Source organism: Octodon degus, unplaced genomic scaffold, assembly GCF_000260255.1.
Source record: "Octodon degus isolate 3935 unplaced genomic scaffold, OctDeg1.0 scaffold00126, whole genome shotgun sequence".
NCBI classification, from domain to species: domain Eukaryota; kingdom Metazoa; phylum Chordata; class Mammalia; order Rodentia; family Octodontidae; genus Octodon; species Octodon degus.
In genome coordinates, this window is record NW_004524702.1 from 3,695,327 (window position 1) to 3,710,041 (window position 14,715).

A 14,715-nucleotide genomic window follows, 5' to 3' on the forward strand; every position below is an offset into this window, starting at 1 on the left:
TTGTGTTAATTTCTGGGTTTTGCATCTGGAAGAAGGCTGGCTTCTGCCTAATTTATGCAGAAATATCTGAAAACAGCACCAAAGTCCCAGAACAGTCAGGAGACGTGGTAGCTTGGCATCTGGGATCTTCTGCTCACTGGTTGGGTAAATTAGGGCAGCCTCCGGTCTTCACTGATCACTGGCGAGACACTGACTGCCTCCCTGGATTCTGAATGGTGTGAGTCCTTGCGGCTCGTCTGGGGACCGGGCAGAAGGGAGCTCCGTCCCTCAGCTCTGGCGCTTTCATAGCACTTAAAAACAAGTCGAAGACACCTGCTTGCCTGGGTTTTTGGATTCTATGAGCTGCAGGACTTGGATAAATTGAGGTGAGGGACAGCTCTAGCTTGCCAAGAGTGAGATGGGAACAGCTGCTGCACCCCCAAAAGAAGGGGGAGATAATCTCAAACCTCAGCCAAACAAGAGCAGCCCCTTAGGTCATAGCCTCCCATTTCAGTTAAGAAAGAGTTACTTTCTTAACTCGCAAGTAAAGAAGTGGCCTTAATTCAAAGGGGGGTTCCAAAGTTCTGCTCCTCAAATGCTAGCCCTGGGCCAGGAGACAATTCCAGCCTAAGGCAGATCCCAAGGGGGATCATTATGAGTTTGAGGCCAGCCTGGACTACAGAGCAGACCCTATCTTAAAAAAAAAAAAAAAAAAAAAAAGCCCTAAATAATACATTAATTATGCAGAGGAGGCTAAAGAAAGCTCCTCTGTTGGTTCAAGACAATGGTTTCATCTGGTCAACTTTTCAAATTTCTTTTGGTTGTTAAAGATATTCATAGATTTGCTTAGGTTTTAAGCAGTCATTTTTTTAGAATTAGCATATGAAAAGTCACATTTCATCCTGTTTGAATCCTTTGTCCTCTTCTGAGACCTGAATATTTTAAGCAAAGCATCTCTACCCGGTTTTCTGGCCTCACCCATTCAATTATGAAGACAGAGTGGGAGGGCAGGTGTGCAGGGGCTGCCAGAGCGCTGTGGGGCTCGCATCTGGATTGGGGCTCCTGGATTGGGGCTCGCTCGCTCCCCAGCATGCAGAGAGGGCGGGTGAGTGGGTGAGAGCCAGCCCTCAGCTGGGAGCTTTTGTTTCCATCCCTGACTGTGGGCAAGAATGCGCAGACGCATCCCACGAAGGTGTGAATGAGGCGGCTTGGCTTTGTTAGTTTCCTTTCCTCCTTGGAGCCTTGGCTCCCTCTCCTGAACCTTTGCCACCTCCTCTGAGGCTGGCGCATGATAGGGGAGAGGACATCCCCGCCCCTGTAGCGCCCCGGCTCTTCCTGCCTAACAACCCCAAAGCACGTGCTTCCTCCCAAAGAGCTTTGTGCTCTCCCTGTCCATCTTCTCGTTCTCAGGCCATGCAGGACGCACTGGCCGAGCTTCCAGAGTGGTACGGGATCAAGGGCATGCAGGCCCACTGGATTGGGGACTGCGTGGGCTGCCACCTGGACTTCTTGCTGAAGGTGAGTGGCAGTGGTGTGGTCTCCAGGGCCCCACAGGCTCCTTCCCCATCCTGAGACCATGCGGGCCCCAGTCGCAAGCTACATAGCTCATGTTACATTGTCTGTACACTTCTTAACTCACAAGTAAAGAAGTGGCCTTAATTCAAAGAGCCTTTTATTTACCCCTTTAGGTCTATTAGCGCTTCAAGATAGTAGCCATAAACATGGTTTCCCACAGAAACACCTACTTCCTGGTTTGGCTCAGTCTCTGAAGCACACCTATTCGCTGCCACACTACCCACATTTCAAGTGCATTGCGGCCGTGGGTGTTGCTGGCCCTGCACTGGCCACAGCAGATAGATTGTCTTTGGGGACCTAAGGATGCCCTGGAGTCCCCTTGAGCGGGTGGTCCTCAGCTGTCACTCTCCTCAGGTGGGTCTGAGTCTGGTTGAAAAGCTAGGGAGCAGAGGCCAACGTGCCTCAATTCTGACATGCCCAACCCTGCTACGAGGGCTGTGAGCACATCTGATGCTGATACAGGGAGAAAAACTGATCTTGGGTAGGTGACCTCCGAGTGATAGTGGGAACCTCCAAGTGACGTAGGGAAAAGTGATCTCCCAGCCTGACCTGCGCGAGTTCATGTTCTCTAAAACCGAAGAATGAATTTTAGGAACAAATGGAGGTTATGAGCAGAATGTATTTATTGAGGGGAAAAAAGCTCCTGTCTGAGAGAAGGACAGGAGCCCCCCCCCACGGTTGTTCCCCTCACCCACCCCCAAAGCTGTGAACTCGCTAAGTTGGGCATGAGGTGGGACAAAACTTTGGTCAACCAATGAGATTACAAGCGCCATTTCTCAGGTAAAATTGATTAAATCCAGTATCAAATGGGGAAGTGAGTCATGTAGTAAGTGGGCATGGATATGGGACAGGGTCTGTTCCTGTTGGGGGTTGGACTTGTGACTCATTTGGGCTTTTTCAAGGTGATTAATACCTATTTAGGATATCAATCCGTCATGCCCATCCCTAGGGAAGTATGTGGCTGTGTTTCCTCTTTTGTCTTGGTCTTGAGGTGTGGCCCATATGGGAGTGTCTGTCTCTTCCCAGTTGTAAAGTCACCTTGTCTTCCATCTTGTCTCCTTGAGGGCCTGACCCTGTCTGACTGCCTATAATATTTCTATCTAATTTGGCTGCCTGAAACAGTGACACAGGGACAGGAGGGAGGCCACCACTGGAGGCCACCTGCTCAGGTGAGGGCGCAGGACTCTCCTCAGCCTCTCCTGAGAGTCCCTCTGTTGCTGCTTTCTGTTTCTTTTTTTCTTGGCTGAGACAGGGTCTCACCGTGTATCCCAGGCTGGCCCTGAACTCCTTCTGATCCTGCCTCAGCCTCCAAGTACAGGGATTACAGGCGTGTGCCACTGCTCCCCCAGGTCTTCTCTGTGTCACCTGCACACTGCCGATCCCTGCCCTGTGCACTGTGGCAGCTCTCAGGACGCTGTCACATGCCAGCCGTGCATGGCCACCCTTCCTTGCTCTAGAGACAGCCATGACCCCAGGACTGATTTTTCACTGCAAATTGAATTGCCTTCATTTTTTCAAACCTCTAAATCCTAGAGGGAAATACAGCTCCATTTTCCAGATAGAAGCATGGCAACGCTGATGTTTTTTGTTGTTGTTGTTTGTTTGTTTTGTGGTACCGGGAATTTAACTTAGGACCCTTGTACTGAGCTATATCCCCAGCCCATGATGGTTATTTTTGATTTGTAGCAGGAAAGTGTCCATCTGAGCAAGGGCTCACCTCCTTAACTTCTTTCTCTTCTCTGCCGCCAGACCCTGCCTGTGTCCTTGCACCAGACAGACAGATAAATGGATGGATGAGCTGTCCTTGGTTGCGCAGAGGGGAGGGGTGGGGAGTCCTCACCCAAGGACCCTTACAGCTCCTGGGCTCTGAGCAATAGAATAACCCTCGTGTCCTCCCGCCAGGTGGATGGGCGTGACACCAGAGAAAAGCTGACCGCCTACACAGCTACCCCAGAGGCCATCTATGGTGCTTCCCACGTGGCCATCGCCCCTTGCCACAGCCTCCTGCATGGGCACAGCTCTCTTCGGGAAACCTTGTGTAGGGCCCAGGCACCCAGCAAAGGTGAGTTGGCCACTACACTGGTGGCCCCTGGCCCGCCTGACAGTTATCCCTTCCCAGAGTGCATGGCCCCTCTGGTGGTCATCCTGTGTGGTGAGTTCTTCACTTTCACCTTAGTTCTTACTTTTAAAGCAGGATGATAAGCCAGGCATGATATGTTGCACACCTGCAGTCCCAGCACTCAGGGGGCTGGGGCAGGAGGAGTTTGAGGCCAGCTGGGCTACGTAGTGAGTTCAGGGCCACCCTACGCTATGTAGTAAGACCTTGTCTCAAACACGTTAAGTACGTTAGGTAGGAGGATGGAAGAGCTGTGGAAATGAAGGCGCTTGCCCCTGGTTTCACCTTGCCAGCAACTACTGAGTGAAAACTCAGTGCTTTGCCTTTCAGTATAACCTCAGTTTAAAGTTCTTTGCTGATTGGAATGGACTCTCCTCAGGAATTTTTCATCCTACCACTGAGCAAAACTGTACCAGAAGGGACAAGATGGAAGCCAGTGAGAATGAGACAAAGTTTTGCAAGCCTGCCTTTGATGATTTGACGGTCACCCACTCAGGCACACAGGGTCCTGCCAGGACGGGGTCTCCAGACCCGTGCCACGCATGCCATCAGCCACCAGGTCATGGAGGCTTAGGGGGGATCAGGATTGTGGGGTTCCAGCCCACAACGCCCCCTCTGAGTGGCCATAGGGAAAGGAGTCATTGTTGGAATGCTTCAGGCTGCCACCACCTCAGAACTAGCTGGCAAGAGGACTGGGACCCCAGTAATGGCAGGGCCAGGGCAGCAGGGAGAGGCTATCCCTGAGTGCCGCTGTCAGCAGAGGTGGTGCCCGAACGCTTGGTCCAAGACACCCATGCAAGGAGTTTGGAGCCACTGAGGCCCGCAGGGCATGGGAGCATCTTTGGTTGAGGAAGAGAGGAGGGGAACAGCTTCCTACACAAACTCCAGAGGCTCCTACCTGAGGCAGGGGTGTGGGGTGGGCCCAGGAGGGGAATGGAAGTCCAGGTCGATTAGGAGTAGGTCTCTGCAGTAATTGAAGTATTTCTACGAAAACTTCACACTTACTCCTTTGCCCAGACTGCACATTTCAACCCAGAGGACACTGTTGGGGTCACTGGGACCACGATCTAAAGCAGGGTGTGACTCAGAGCTGCTGCTAATGGTGACAGGAGGAGCAGAATGGAGTGTGTCCCGACAGCTGGTCAGAGAGAGACAGTGTCATGGAAACTTCCCCTGCTTAAGATTCTCATTGTTTCCCCGAGAGCCTCCTGGGCTGGGCCACTCGCATCCCAGGAGCGCTGCTGAGTCAGATCTGAGACGGCCACGGATGCGAGGTCACTGCAGGGCACTGTCCTCACCTGGCCTGCACTTCAGACAGCAGCACCCTCCGGAGTGAGAATCACAGCCTGTGGCTGCGAGCCCGCTGTAACAGTCTCTTCAATTTACTTTCTCTTCTTACCCAAAAGAAAAATTGGGTTCTCTTCAGCTATGTTGTTGAAAGAAAAACTCATCATTTTTATGCTCACAAGTGATATGCGGTTCCTTGACGGCTATGATGGCCGAGTAATGTCCGCAGCTGAAAAACGCAGAAAGGTAAATTTCTAACCTTTACATTCTTCTTCTTATGGTTCATTTGGGGACACAGATTAAAATGAGGTAATTTTAGTAGGAGACTAATGAACAGATAAATTATAAAAGACAAAGCTCCTGAGATGAAAGAGACTCTGCATTCAAAACATTTGCACATGTGATAAGTGCAGAAGTTAGTGTAGTACATGCAAACAGCGGTGTGTATGTGACCGATTGGGTGCCGGCACTGTGGCCGTAGGGTCATTCATTTTGGGAAGCATGTCGGCAAGAGTAGTGTCCATTTGGAACAGCTCCTCCGGCCCCTGCGCAGTGATCTCTGCACCCTGGAGCGGCACAGCGGGCGCTACATTTTCCCAGAGTGGAAATACTATTTAGGCAGGTGTCGGGTGATCACTTGCGTTTGCACATCAAGACCTTGAATTTTGTCACGTGACACTGTGGTCCCCTGAGCCCAGTGGGTGCACTGACTATAATGTAACTTCCCCAAATGAAAGGGCCCTAGCAGTGTGAGAGCAGGTGAAATGAGATGACCCACAGACCCTGGATCCGTGCCCCCTCTGGCCCTTCGGTGACAGGTAACCCAGAGCGTAGTGTCCTGCTGCGGGTTTCCATCAGGTGTTGGATTTCAGGTGACTGTGTTATGGCCGTGACCACTGGGGGTCCCTGTGGTGGAAGCCGCTTGAGTTTAATACTACCAGGGCCTTAAATTCCCCCCAAAGTGCCTCCCGTGGTAACTGGTTTCTACACTTGGCTGTTTGTTCACTCAGGTGACTGTGCCTGCCACTTGGCCGTCCTGTTCTGAGAGGAAGGAGGACGGTGGCTTCTGGGTGGCACTTCCTTCCAGTGTCCAAGTCCAAGGCAGTGGGGTTGGGTCCTGCTGGAGCCCCTGTCTTTTGGCCCTGCGCAGCACAGGTTGTTTTCTAGGGTTCCTGCTCTCTGCTGACCACCTCTTCCATCTCACTCTGTGTGCTCGGGCTTGTTAGGGATTAAAAGCCCTGTGAGGCATCACAGGAAAGCTCTCAGAGCCGTCTGCCTTTCCCTGGAGTCTGTCCTCGTGAGGCTGATGTGAAAGTATTCAAACCCTGGGGCTTGTGTGGCCATCCCCACAAAGAAGCCCGATGGCCTCTCATGGTCACACGCTGTCTCCTCCTCCCCAGGCCAGCACCATGCCTGCCCCCTGATCCGCAGACTTGCCTAGCCCAGGTGTTCCGTGCCAGCGGAACCACAGGACGCCTGTCCCTTTACAGCTGGCTTCCGTTTATTTAGTGTCATGTTTGCAGCACATGCCAGTGCCTCCTTCCTCTTTGTTTCCAAATAGTGCTGCATCGTGTGGGCGGACCACATCTTGTCTGTGCGCTCATCAGTAGAGGTCGCGTGCATGATTTCTCCTTCCTGCGCCACCGTGCGGGGAGCAGCGCTGCTGTAGGCTCTGTGCACATCTGCTTGGCACTTTCATTCCCTTTGAGCCTCTGCTGGGCGTGGAGCTGCCACGCTGTTCAGTAACTCCCTGGGAAGCCGCGGGAGTGCCTTCCAGCTCCAGCCAGTTGTGCCCCCGCATCCGCGTCAGGACTTGTCGTTGTCTGTCTGTCTGTCTGTCCCACTGTCCCGGCAGGTGTGAAGGGCAATCTCGTGGTGGTTTTGCTGTTCATTTTGCTGGTTGCTGGTGATGCAGGCATCTTTTCATACTCACATTGCCCGTAAAGATCATCTTTGGAGAACGTAAATTCATGTATTTTCTTTGATATCTATCTATATATGGTTAGAGATAATATATCTTATTTTATGTTATATGTTATATGGATATTATATCTATTATGTTTTATATATTATGTAGGTAATATGTAATTATAGACAAAAAATACATAGATTGATTTATACATCTTCTTCGGAGAAATTTTTATTCAGATCTTTACCCACTTTAATTTTTATGTATCTGTGTATATTCAGTGTCAGATATATGCTCACAAGAAGTTATCTTTTGGGCTGACAAGATAGCTCAGCAAACTACAATGCCTGCTTAGGCAAGCTTAGGCAATCACAGGGACCACGGTTCAATTCCCAATGCCACATGCTGTGCCAGCCCCACCCCCAGGCTGGGCTGCGCCAGCCACAGAGTCCAGCATAATGGCGCGTGCCTGTAATCCAGTGCTGGGGAGGCTGAAAGCAGGAGGATCACTATGAGTCCAGGCTGCATAGTGAGACCCTGTAACAACCAAATACACTAAAAAAAAAAAAAGAAAAAGAAAAAGTTGTCTTTGCATTTTCTTGTTAGTTCCTTTAAAACACAAATGATTCTTTTCCTTCTTTTCTCTTTCCTTCTCTCTGTCTTTCTGTCTTTCTGTCTTTCTTTCTTTCTCTGCTGGGCTGGAACCTAGAGCGTCATGCATGACAGAGGAGTTTTATCACATCCCCCGGCAAGGTTTTCATTTTGATGAACTCCCATTTATCATTTGTCTTTGTTTCTTTGCTCCCTTTGCTTTTGGTGTTAAATCTAAAAAACTATAGCATAGTGAAAGGTTATAAAGGTTTACATGTATGTTTTCTTCTATGGATTTTGTAGTTCTGGATCTTGGGTTAGATCTTTAACCCACTTCAAACAAACAAACAATACTAACAAGATAGCTATAATAGTGGCCTCCTTGCACAGCTGTGCCTAATTATTTTAGGTCAGTGGACTTGGAGTGTGAGTGTGGTGGCTCTGATGGGTTCAAGGGTAAGCAGAGGTGTCTTTCCTGCTTCCGGGCAGTGGGATAGGCTGAGGAGTCCCTCTTCTGCCCTGCCCTCTAGGGTTTTTGGGGTGATCTGCATTTCCTCTTCTTCCAACACAGGAGCAGGGCTGGGATCAGCAAGCCTTTTCCTTTGTGGTCGCAACCTAAGTTTCTTCTGGCCACCTGGAGGCCACCGGCCACTGCACAGGAGCTAGATGCATCCAGCCAGCCCACTGCGAGATCACAAGGGCAGATACAGTGTCAGCGCGGTGAGGGTGGCTTTCTGGGGTATACCTGCATGTCTGTACGAGTTGCCAGCCCAGTTGCTGTCTGCCCCGAGTCCTAAATGTGACCTTGGAACTGCCCCCCCCCCCCCGTCCCAACCCCGGCCACTAGTGAATGTTTAATATCCTGCTGCAAAACTGGTGAGTGGCATCAGAAAGCACAGTCTGGAGTCAGCTAAGAGTCTCCACTCTGGACGACAGTGGGCACCGCCCAGTGGGTGCATCTGCGCCTGTGCCCAGAGCCTCAGCCTCCCCATGACTCACTCTGCCCCGGCCACCCCATGGAAGGGATCTATGCTGCTTTGATGCCTCCAGGGCTACCTTCGCTCTTTGAAGTATAAATCCTAACTCCTGGGCTTATTTTAATTTGGGAGTTTTAAGATATGCTTTAGATAATTACCAAAGTCTTAAGACGTGACAAGCCTTAGGGCATGACTCATACTTGTAAAGTATGAGTTAATCAGTTATAACAGTCAGTGGCTGTGTTCTGAAGACATTCAGTGAACTTGCTGCTGTAATCGCCTATTTACCGGCTCTCTGCCTTCTTCTCTGGGTCTTGATTTAGGTCTCCCCGCTTCCCACCCTTCTCGCTCTTAGTGAAGATAGGCCCTTTTGTTTTCCTGTTTGGATCCTACTCTGATCCTTTGCCTCATTTCTCCCCTGGCTTTGCTGGAGCACATGCTGCAGCAGCCCTGAGAAAAGAGCACGGGGAAGGAGCTGTTTCAGGGAGGACGTCCCAGAGCTCCTCCTCCTGCGCTGCTGTTCTCTGTCCCTGTCTACTTCGTCATCAGGTGTTGTGATTTGGAACTTCACCTCTCCTGCCCGCGCTAGGGACAGAGTTCAAGTGTGCTGCTCTTCTGTGTATATTAGAGATGTTTTTCCAGTGGAAGAGTAGAATGTCCTTCCTCCCCACCTGGAAAGCCAACGCGCTGCTCTTCCTTCTGTGCTTATAAGCGCGGATGAACGTGTTCTTCTGTGCTTGGTGAATGTTTTGGTGCTCCTCTGGGATCAATTTCTTTTTTTTACTTTTTTGTTTTTATGAGACAGGGGCTCAGTAAGTAGCCCAGGCTGGCCTTGAGCTGACAGTGACCCTCCTGCCTCACCTTCCTAGTGCTGGGATTACAGGTGTGCGTCACCATGCCTGGCATGAATTTCCTATTAATACCTTTCAAAAGATACACTGTAATAGCACAGAACTCACAAGATCTAATGCCTGTTTTTCTCAGTTGTCTTCTGAGATTTTGAGGGGACCAATGTCCCTGGTGACAGATGGTCTGCTGTCCTTTGCAGATTGTCTCACTCCTGTGGTGGCTGTGAACATGCTCACCTGGCGGGAGGTCCCCGTTGTTATCCTGGCTGAAGCTGACCTCGGAGGCTCTCTGGATTCCAAAATAGGTAAGCAGTTATTTGAGCATCATTATCATCACATAATACGCAGGTTGGGGCCAAACCCGTGTGCCGCTGCCTCAGAAGAGCCAGCTGTGGAGTCCAGCTGTGGTGTGGTGCCTCCAGAGTGCGGCCTGGGGACTGAACTCAGGGCCTCAAGCGCCCTGGGCCGGTGTCGCTCCAGAGCTCTAGCCCACCGCTTTCCCTTTCGTATAGTTGCCCTTTACTGAAGAATGACATTGGAAAACGTTAATTATGCAGTGCCTGGCCAGTTACCAGTAGTCAACCGTGTCTGGCCATGGGCAGCGTTACCAAGGGTGGGAGTGAGATGTACGCCATGGGCCTGTACGGCTTGGATGAAAGTCCAGTCTCTAGACTCTGCAGAGCCCTCAGCGGGCGGCAAGGGAGCACTAGTGAAGCCTTGGTGGGAGACAAACTGGAGCTCAGGAGAGGACTGTAAGGCAGCAGTGCAGCTGAGGTGTGGGTAAATCCTCATGGGGTGTCCTCGGAAACGGTCACCCTGCGCAGGAGGGCTGGGCCCACACCTGGCAGCCGGCAGGGGGCCCTGCCAGTCTCCTTCCTGTAGGCCCGATCCACTCATCTCCCTGCAGTAGATTCCAGCCCTCAGATCACACCTGTTCCCTTGCAGGGCTCTGATCAGCCTTTGGTTTTGTTCTGGTGGTGCTAGGGGCGGAGCCCAGGCCCTCCACCTGCCAGGCCAGCATCTCCTCTGAGCTGCTCCCAGCAGGGGGCAGGTGTTGCTGAAGGGACCACAAAGCGAAAATAGATACTAAGCCATCCAGATCTCCTCTTCTGTTTATATTTAGGACAGGGTGTACAGGGTGTTCAGGGTCTCGCTGTGTAGATCGGACTTATAGTGATCTTCCTGTTTACAGCCTCCCAAGTGCTGGATTACAGGCATGTGCTACCATGCCCTGTCTTCCTCTTCTGTTTAAACATAAACACAATCTCTTCTATTTAGCCCATATGCGTTTTGTCATTAGGAAAACTTATTAAAATAATCAGTTGAAATAAACAATAAGAAAGCTCTTGCTAATGTGACTGCTTGGATTTTATTGTTGTTCTTTGATATTTTGAGGATTTTTTTTTTTTTTTATTCCGAATGCCCTCAGGGGTGGTTTGGCTGGCTGGAGTGTTGTGGGGATCGAACTACAGCAACCCGAGGCTGACAGCTTTGTGGAAGCAGCACGTAAAGCTCTGAGCTAGGGCCAGGCCCCCTGTTCTTTGATATTTTGAGTGAAATCATTGACGCAATATTGAGAGTTCAGAAAGGAGAAAAATAGGCTTCTTAGGTGTGTCTGGGAGACTCCTGTGGCCACGGTTCCTTTTCACTGTGTCATTGGCATTTTCTAATCACTATTCCTTGCCCTCCAGGAAGGGCAGAAAGAAACAAGAAAACACGAAATAAAGCTGTATTTCTGCCATCCCGCAGTACTGTTACCAACAGTTCCTAATACCACCTCGTGGCTGAGAATATTCTATATATGACCAATTAAATTGTGTGGTCACCGTGTCTCCTCGCAGTGTTACTGCTCTGCTTGTTACTCCAGCCCACGCTTGTGTGTAGTAAAGACCTATTTCTGCTCCTCGGCCATCAACCCCCTGTTAGGTTTATTGCTTGCCATTTGTCCTCCCCCTCGGGTCCGCTCCACATGGCCTCACTTCAGCCAGGCTCTCAGCCGTCATCTCAGCTGGTGCCTGTGGCACTCTGCATCCTGTTAGCACTTGGTTTCTTGCAAGAAAAAAGAGCTCTCACATGCATCTCCCCACCATCAAGCCACGCCGGGGGGAAGGGGTCCCTTGGGGGCCGGGGACACTGCACCCATGCAGGGAGCCCTGTTGAGTGGGATCAGTAACTCTGCTCAGCCCTCCCTGATGCATAGAACTCCCTGCAGTGGAGCCCCCAGCACCGAAGCACCCAGCTTGAAAAACAGCACCCTCCCACCAAGTGGAAATAGCCTGCCCAGAGCCACACACCGCTGGCAGTGGGCTTCCTCAAGGATGTGCGGGGGCAAAGGAAGGGTCAGTGCCCACTTGGAACACAACAGTTGTCAGCTCTCCATGCCCAGGGGCATTGCTTAGGGTTTGATGTCCCTGCACCTCAACAGAGGGCCTCTGTCCTCACCATTGTGGGATTGAAAGAGGGGCCTCTCAGGTGTTCATGAGCCACTGTTTGAGCACCCCGTGTCGTATTTGAGCATTCATGGCTATTGAAAAGAAACCAGGCTAGGGGGACAGACTGAAGGAGCGGTGCATCTGCCGGGTGAGCCGAGCAGGGCCTCTTCGCACAGACAGGTGTGACACAGGTCTGCTGCGGGAAGTGCCGCCTGTGTGCGCCAGCCCTGTGGTCACTGTGATGGCCCATGCAAAGGTGTCTCGCTCCCCTCCCCCAGGAATTCCCAGCACCAGCGCGGAGGATGCCCACCTGGCCCACGCCCTGGGCCTGCCCTACTCCAGTGTTATCGAGACCCTGCCTGATGGCACAGAGAAGCTGCGCAGCTCCGCCGAGGTGGGTGCCTGGCTGTGCCTGAGAACTCCGTTCTGGAGCCCTGACCTTTCTCCTTGCAGAGGCAGTGACATCTCGACTGTGCTTCTTTATCTGGAAGAACAAAATGCAAAGTAGCCTTGGTTCATAAACGTGGTTCTTTCCATGACTTTGGTCACAGACCAAATTGGTCTCTGAGTCCAATTCATTGATCAGGTTCCATGTTGACCTCATGGGCAGTTTAGATGTAGAACTCTCAGAGGCCCTCCTGCCTCAGCCTCCGTGGAGAGGAGATTGCAGGCACGCACCACCTTGCCCAGCATGGCTTTTATTTGTGTGAGTCCTTGTGTGCAATACATGCTGATTCCTTTCCTCGTGGGGAGCTTTCACAGGGACAGAATTCACCTTCTTCCCATCCCTTCTTCCCCTCTCCCTCTCCACCCCTCGTGCTCCCTTCCCGAGGGTGCTCTGCTTTCTTCAAGAGATGGCTGCACTGGGCTCCTCTTCCTAGGGAGAGGTCTGTGCTTTCCCGGTCGCTGACCTCTCCATCTGAGTGAGCTCAGGTAGGAGAGGAGGTCTGTGCTGTGTGGTGTGGGCAGGATCATCTCCTGGTAGCACAGACGGCAGCACAAAGCGGTGCGTGTGTGCAGGGCTGGGGCCAGACTCTGCTGAGCCACACCCGAGAGCACAACGGAGACCTCTGCACCGTGCCCTCCCGGGCTGCCGGGGCTCGGGAATGGGATTGTCGTTTGCACAGTTGGTGTTCCTGGCCTCTGTAAAGTGGGGATATTTAAATATGACAGACAAGTGGCATTTGTCTTCAAGCCATGGTCCCCCTTGGTGTCTTTAGGAAAATAAGGAATTTTGCTTCTCGGGGTGTTTTCCCTCCAGCAGGGAGGAGAATATCAAATCTACCCCGTGTACCTTGTGGGGCTTTGTGTGTGTGTGTGTGTGTGTGTGTGTGTGCACGTGCGCGCGCAGGGTCTCACTACACAGCTCGGACTCGTAGTGATCCTCCTGATTTCTGCCTCCCTAGCACTGGGATTACAGGTGCGCGCCACCATACCTGGACTCCATCACGGGCCCTGACGCCTATGCTTATCTAAGCAAGCGCTTAGTCCACTGAGCTATACCAGCTGTACCACAGGCCCTGCGCCCGTGTCCTGCTCCCTGGTGTCCAGGTGTGGGGCTCTGGTTATCTCCGCAGCAATGTGGGCCCAAGTGCATGGTACTTTTGGCCCCTGCAAAAAAGGTTTCGCTTTCTTCTAAAATCTGAAGAACTTTGGGGGTCAGAAACCATATTCATATTTGTATTGTGCACATGGTGGCTCGGCTTGGGTGGCCAGTGCTTTCTCTCCCACAGTTCACAGGTCTGACCCGGCAGGAAGCCTTCCTGGCTGTCACCCAGAAAGCACGGCAGATGCGTGTGGGTGGTGACGTGACAAGCAACAAGCTGAAGGACTGGCTGATCTCAAGGCAGCGGTACTGGGGTACCCCGATCCCCATCATCCACTGCCCAGCCTGTGGCCCGGTGCCCGTGCCCCCCGAGGACCTTCCTGTGACTCTGCCCAGCTGCATGTCCTTCACAGGCAAAGGCGGCTCCCCGCTGGCCACTGCTTCCGAGTGGGTGAACTGCACCTGCCCGAGGTAAGGCGCCATGGCCCCATGGGGACAGTGCCATGACCCAGGCCTCCTGGGTGGCTTTGAAACTCAGAGGGGTGGGGAGCAGGATGTCAGACAGCCCCGACCATGTAAGATGGGGATGTGGGCTCCAGGAGGAGTCCACACCCACCTTTACTGACAGGGACGAAGGCTTCCCTGCTGGCCAGAGAAGGAGGGGAGGATGGTTCCCAGGCTTGCAGACTTCCTGGAGAGAGTGGAGGCCAGGGCTGACAGCCACTGGGCAGTGCCACCAGGTGGGATGGCACAGGCAGGATGCAGCCACTGTGCACAGCACGCGGGGGCTTCCCAGCTCTGTTCCAGTAGCCGTGTCTGCAGCACGCAGCGTCACACTCGCTGTGGGGAGCTGGCCCACTCCACAGGATGCCTTCCTGTTCCTGTCTCCCTCCTCTCCGTCACTGGCCCCCTTGGCTGGAGTGCTGTCTCCCAGCTTCCACTGTCTCACTCTTACCGCACTCTTATTTATGCTTCGGGCTTCTCACAGAAGCTGGGGAGAATGGAATTCCTCCTTGTAGCTTTCTGAGGTTCTCCGTGCTGATTCCCTAGTGAGTGTACTGGCGGATTCTTGACTCCTGAGCATCAGGGCCTTGGGTGGGTCTCATTACTTCTCTGAAATTCAGAAGGCAATGTGAGCAGTCAAATCTTCTCATAACCAAAGATTACTGGGGACCAACCAAGATGAAGCTCTGAACGGGCGTCCACTCCTGGCATCGTCACTGTTGCCGTCAGAGCAAGTGCTGCCCCTGCTGTCACCGTTGTCCACACCCGCCGCCTGCCTGGGGCCTTTTCCTCGTCACCTGGTCATCAGTGTCTGCACTGGAGCACAGCTGTTGTCTTCAGGCCCGGCAGGCCCTTGGAAGGGAGCCGTGAGCCAGAAGCCAGCAGTTTCGTAGGGCCGCGCACTGTGTGTGCTCTTTTTGCTGACACCCATGTGCAGGGGAGGTGAGGAAG

The 14,715-nt window shown here is 52.3% G+C and overlaps 1 protein-coding gene across 5 annotated transcripts in view; it reads left to right on the forward strand.

Moving 5' to 3' along the window:
- Lars2 (leucyl-tRNA synthetase 2, mitochondrial) overlaps nt 1-14,715 on the forward strand; it is a 116,527-nt gene that overhangs the window by 77,194 nt on the left and 24,618 nt on the right. For all 5 annotated transcript variants that reach the window (XM_004640671.2, XM_023700703.1, XM_023700704.1 and 2 more), the window contains 5 exons: nt 1,390-1,497; nt 3,457-3,616; nt 9,483-9,587; nt 11,993-12,108; nt 13,448-13,731. In XM_004640671.2, coding sequence (XP_004640728.1) covers nt 1,390-1,497; nt 3,457-3,616; nt 9,483-9,587; nt 11,993-12,108; nt 13,448-13,731 — 773 coding nt within the window. The remainder of the gene's footprint in view (nt 1-1,389; nt 1,498-3,456; nt 3,617-9,482; nt 9,588-11,992; nt 12,109-13,447; nt 13,732-14,715) is intronic.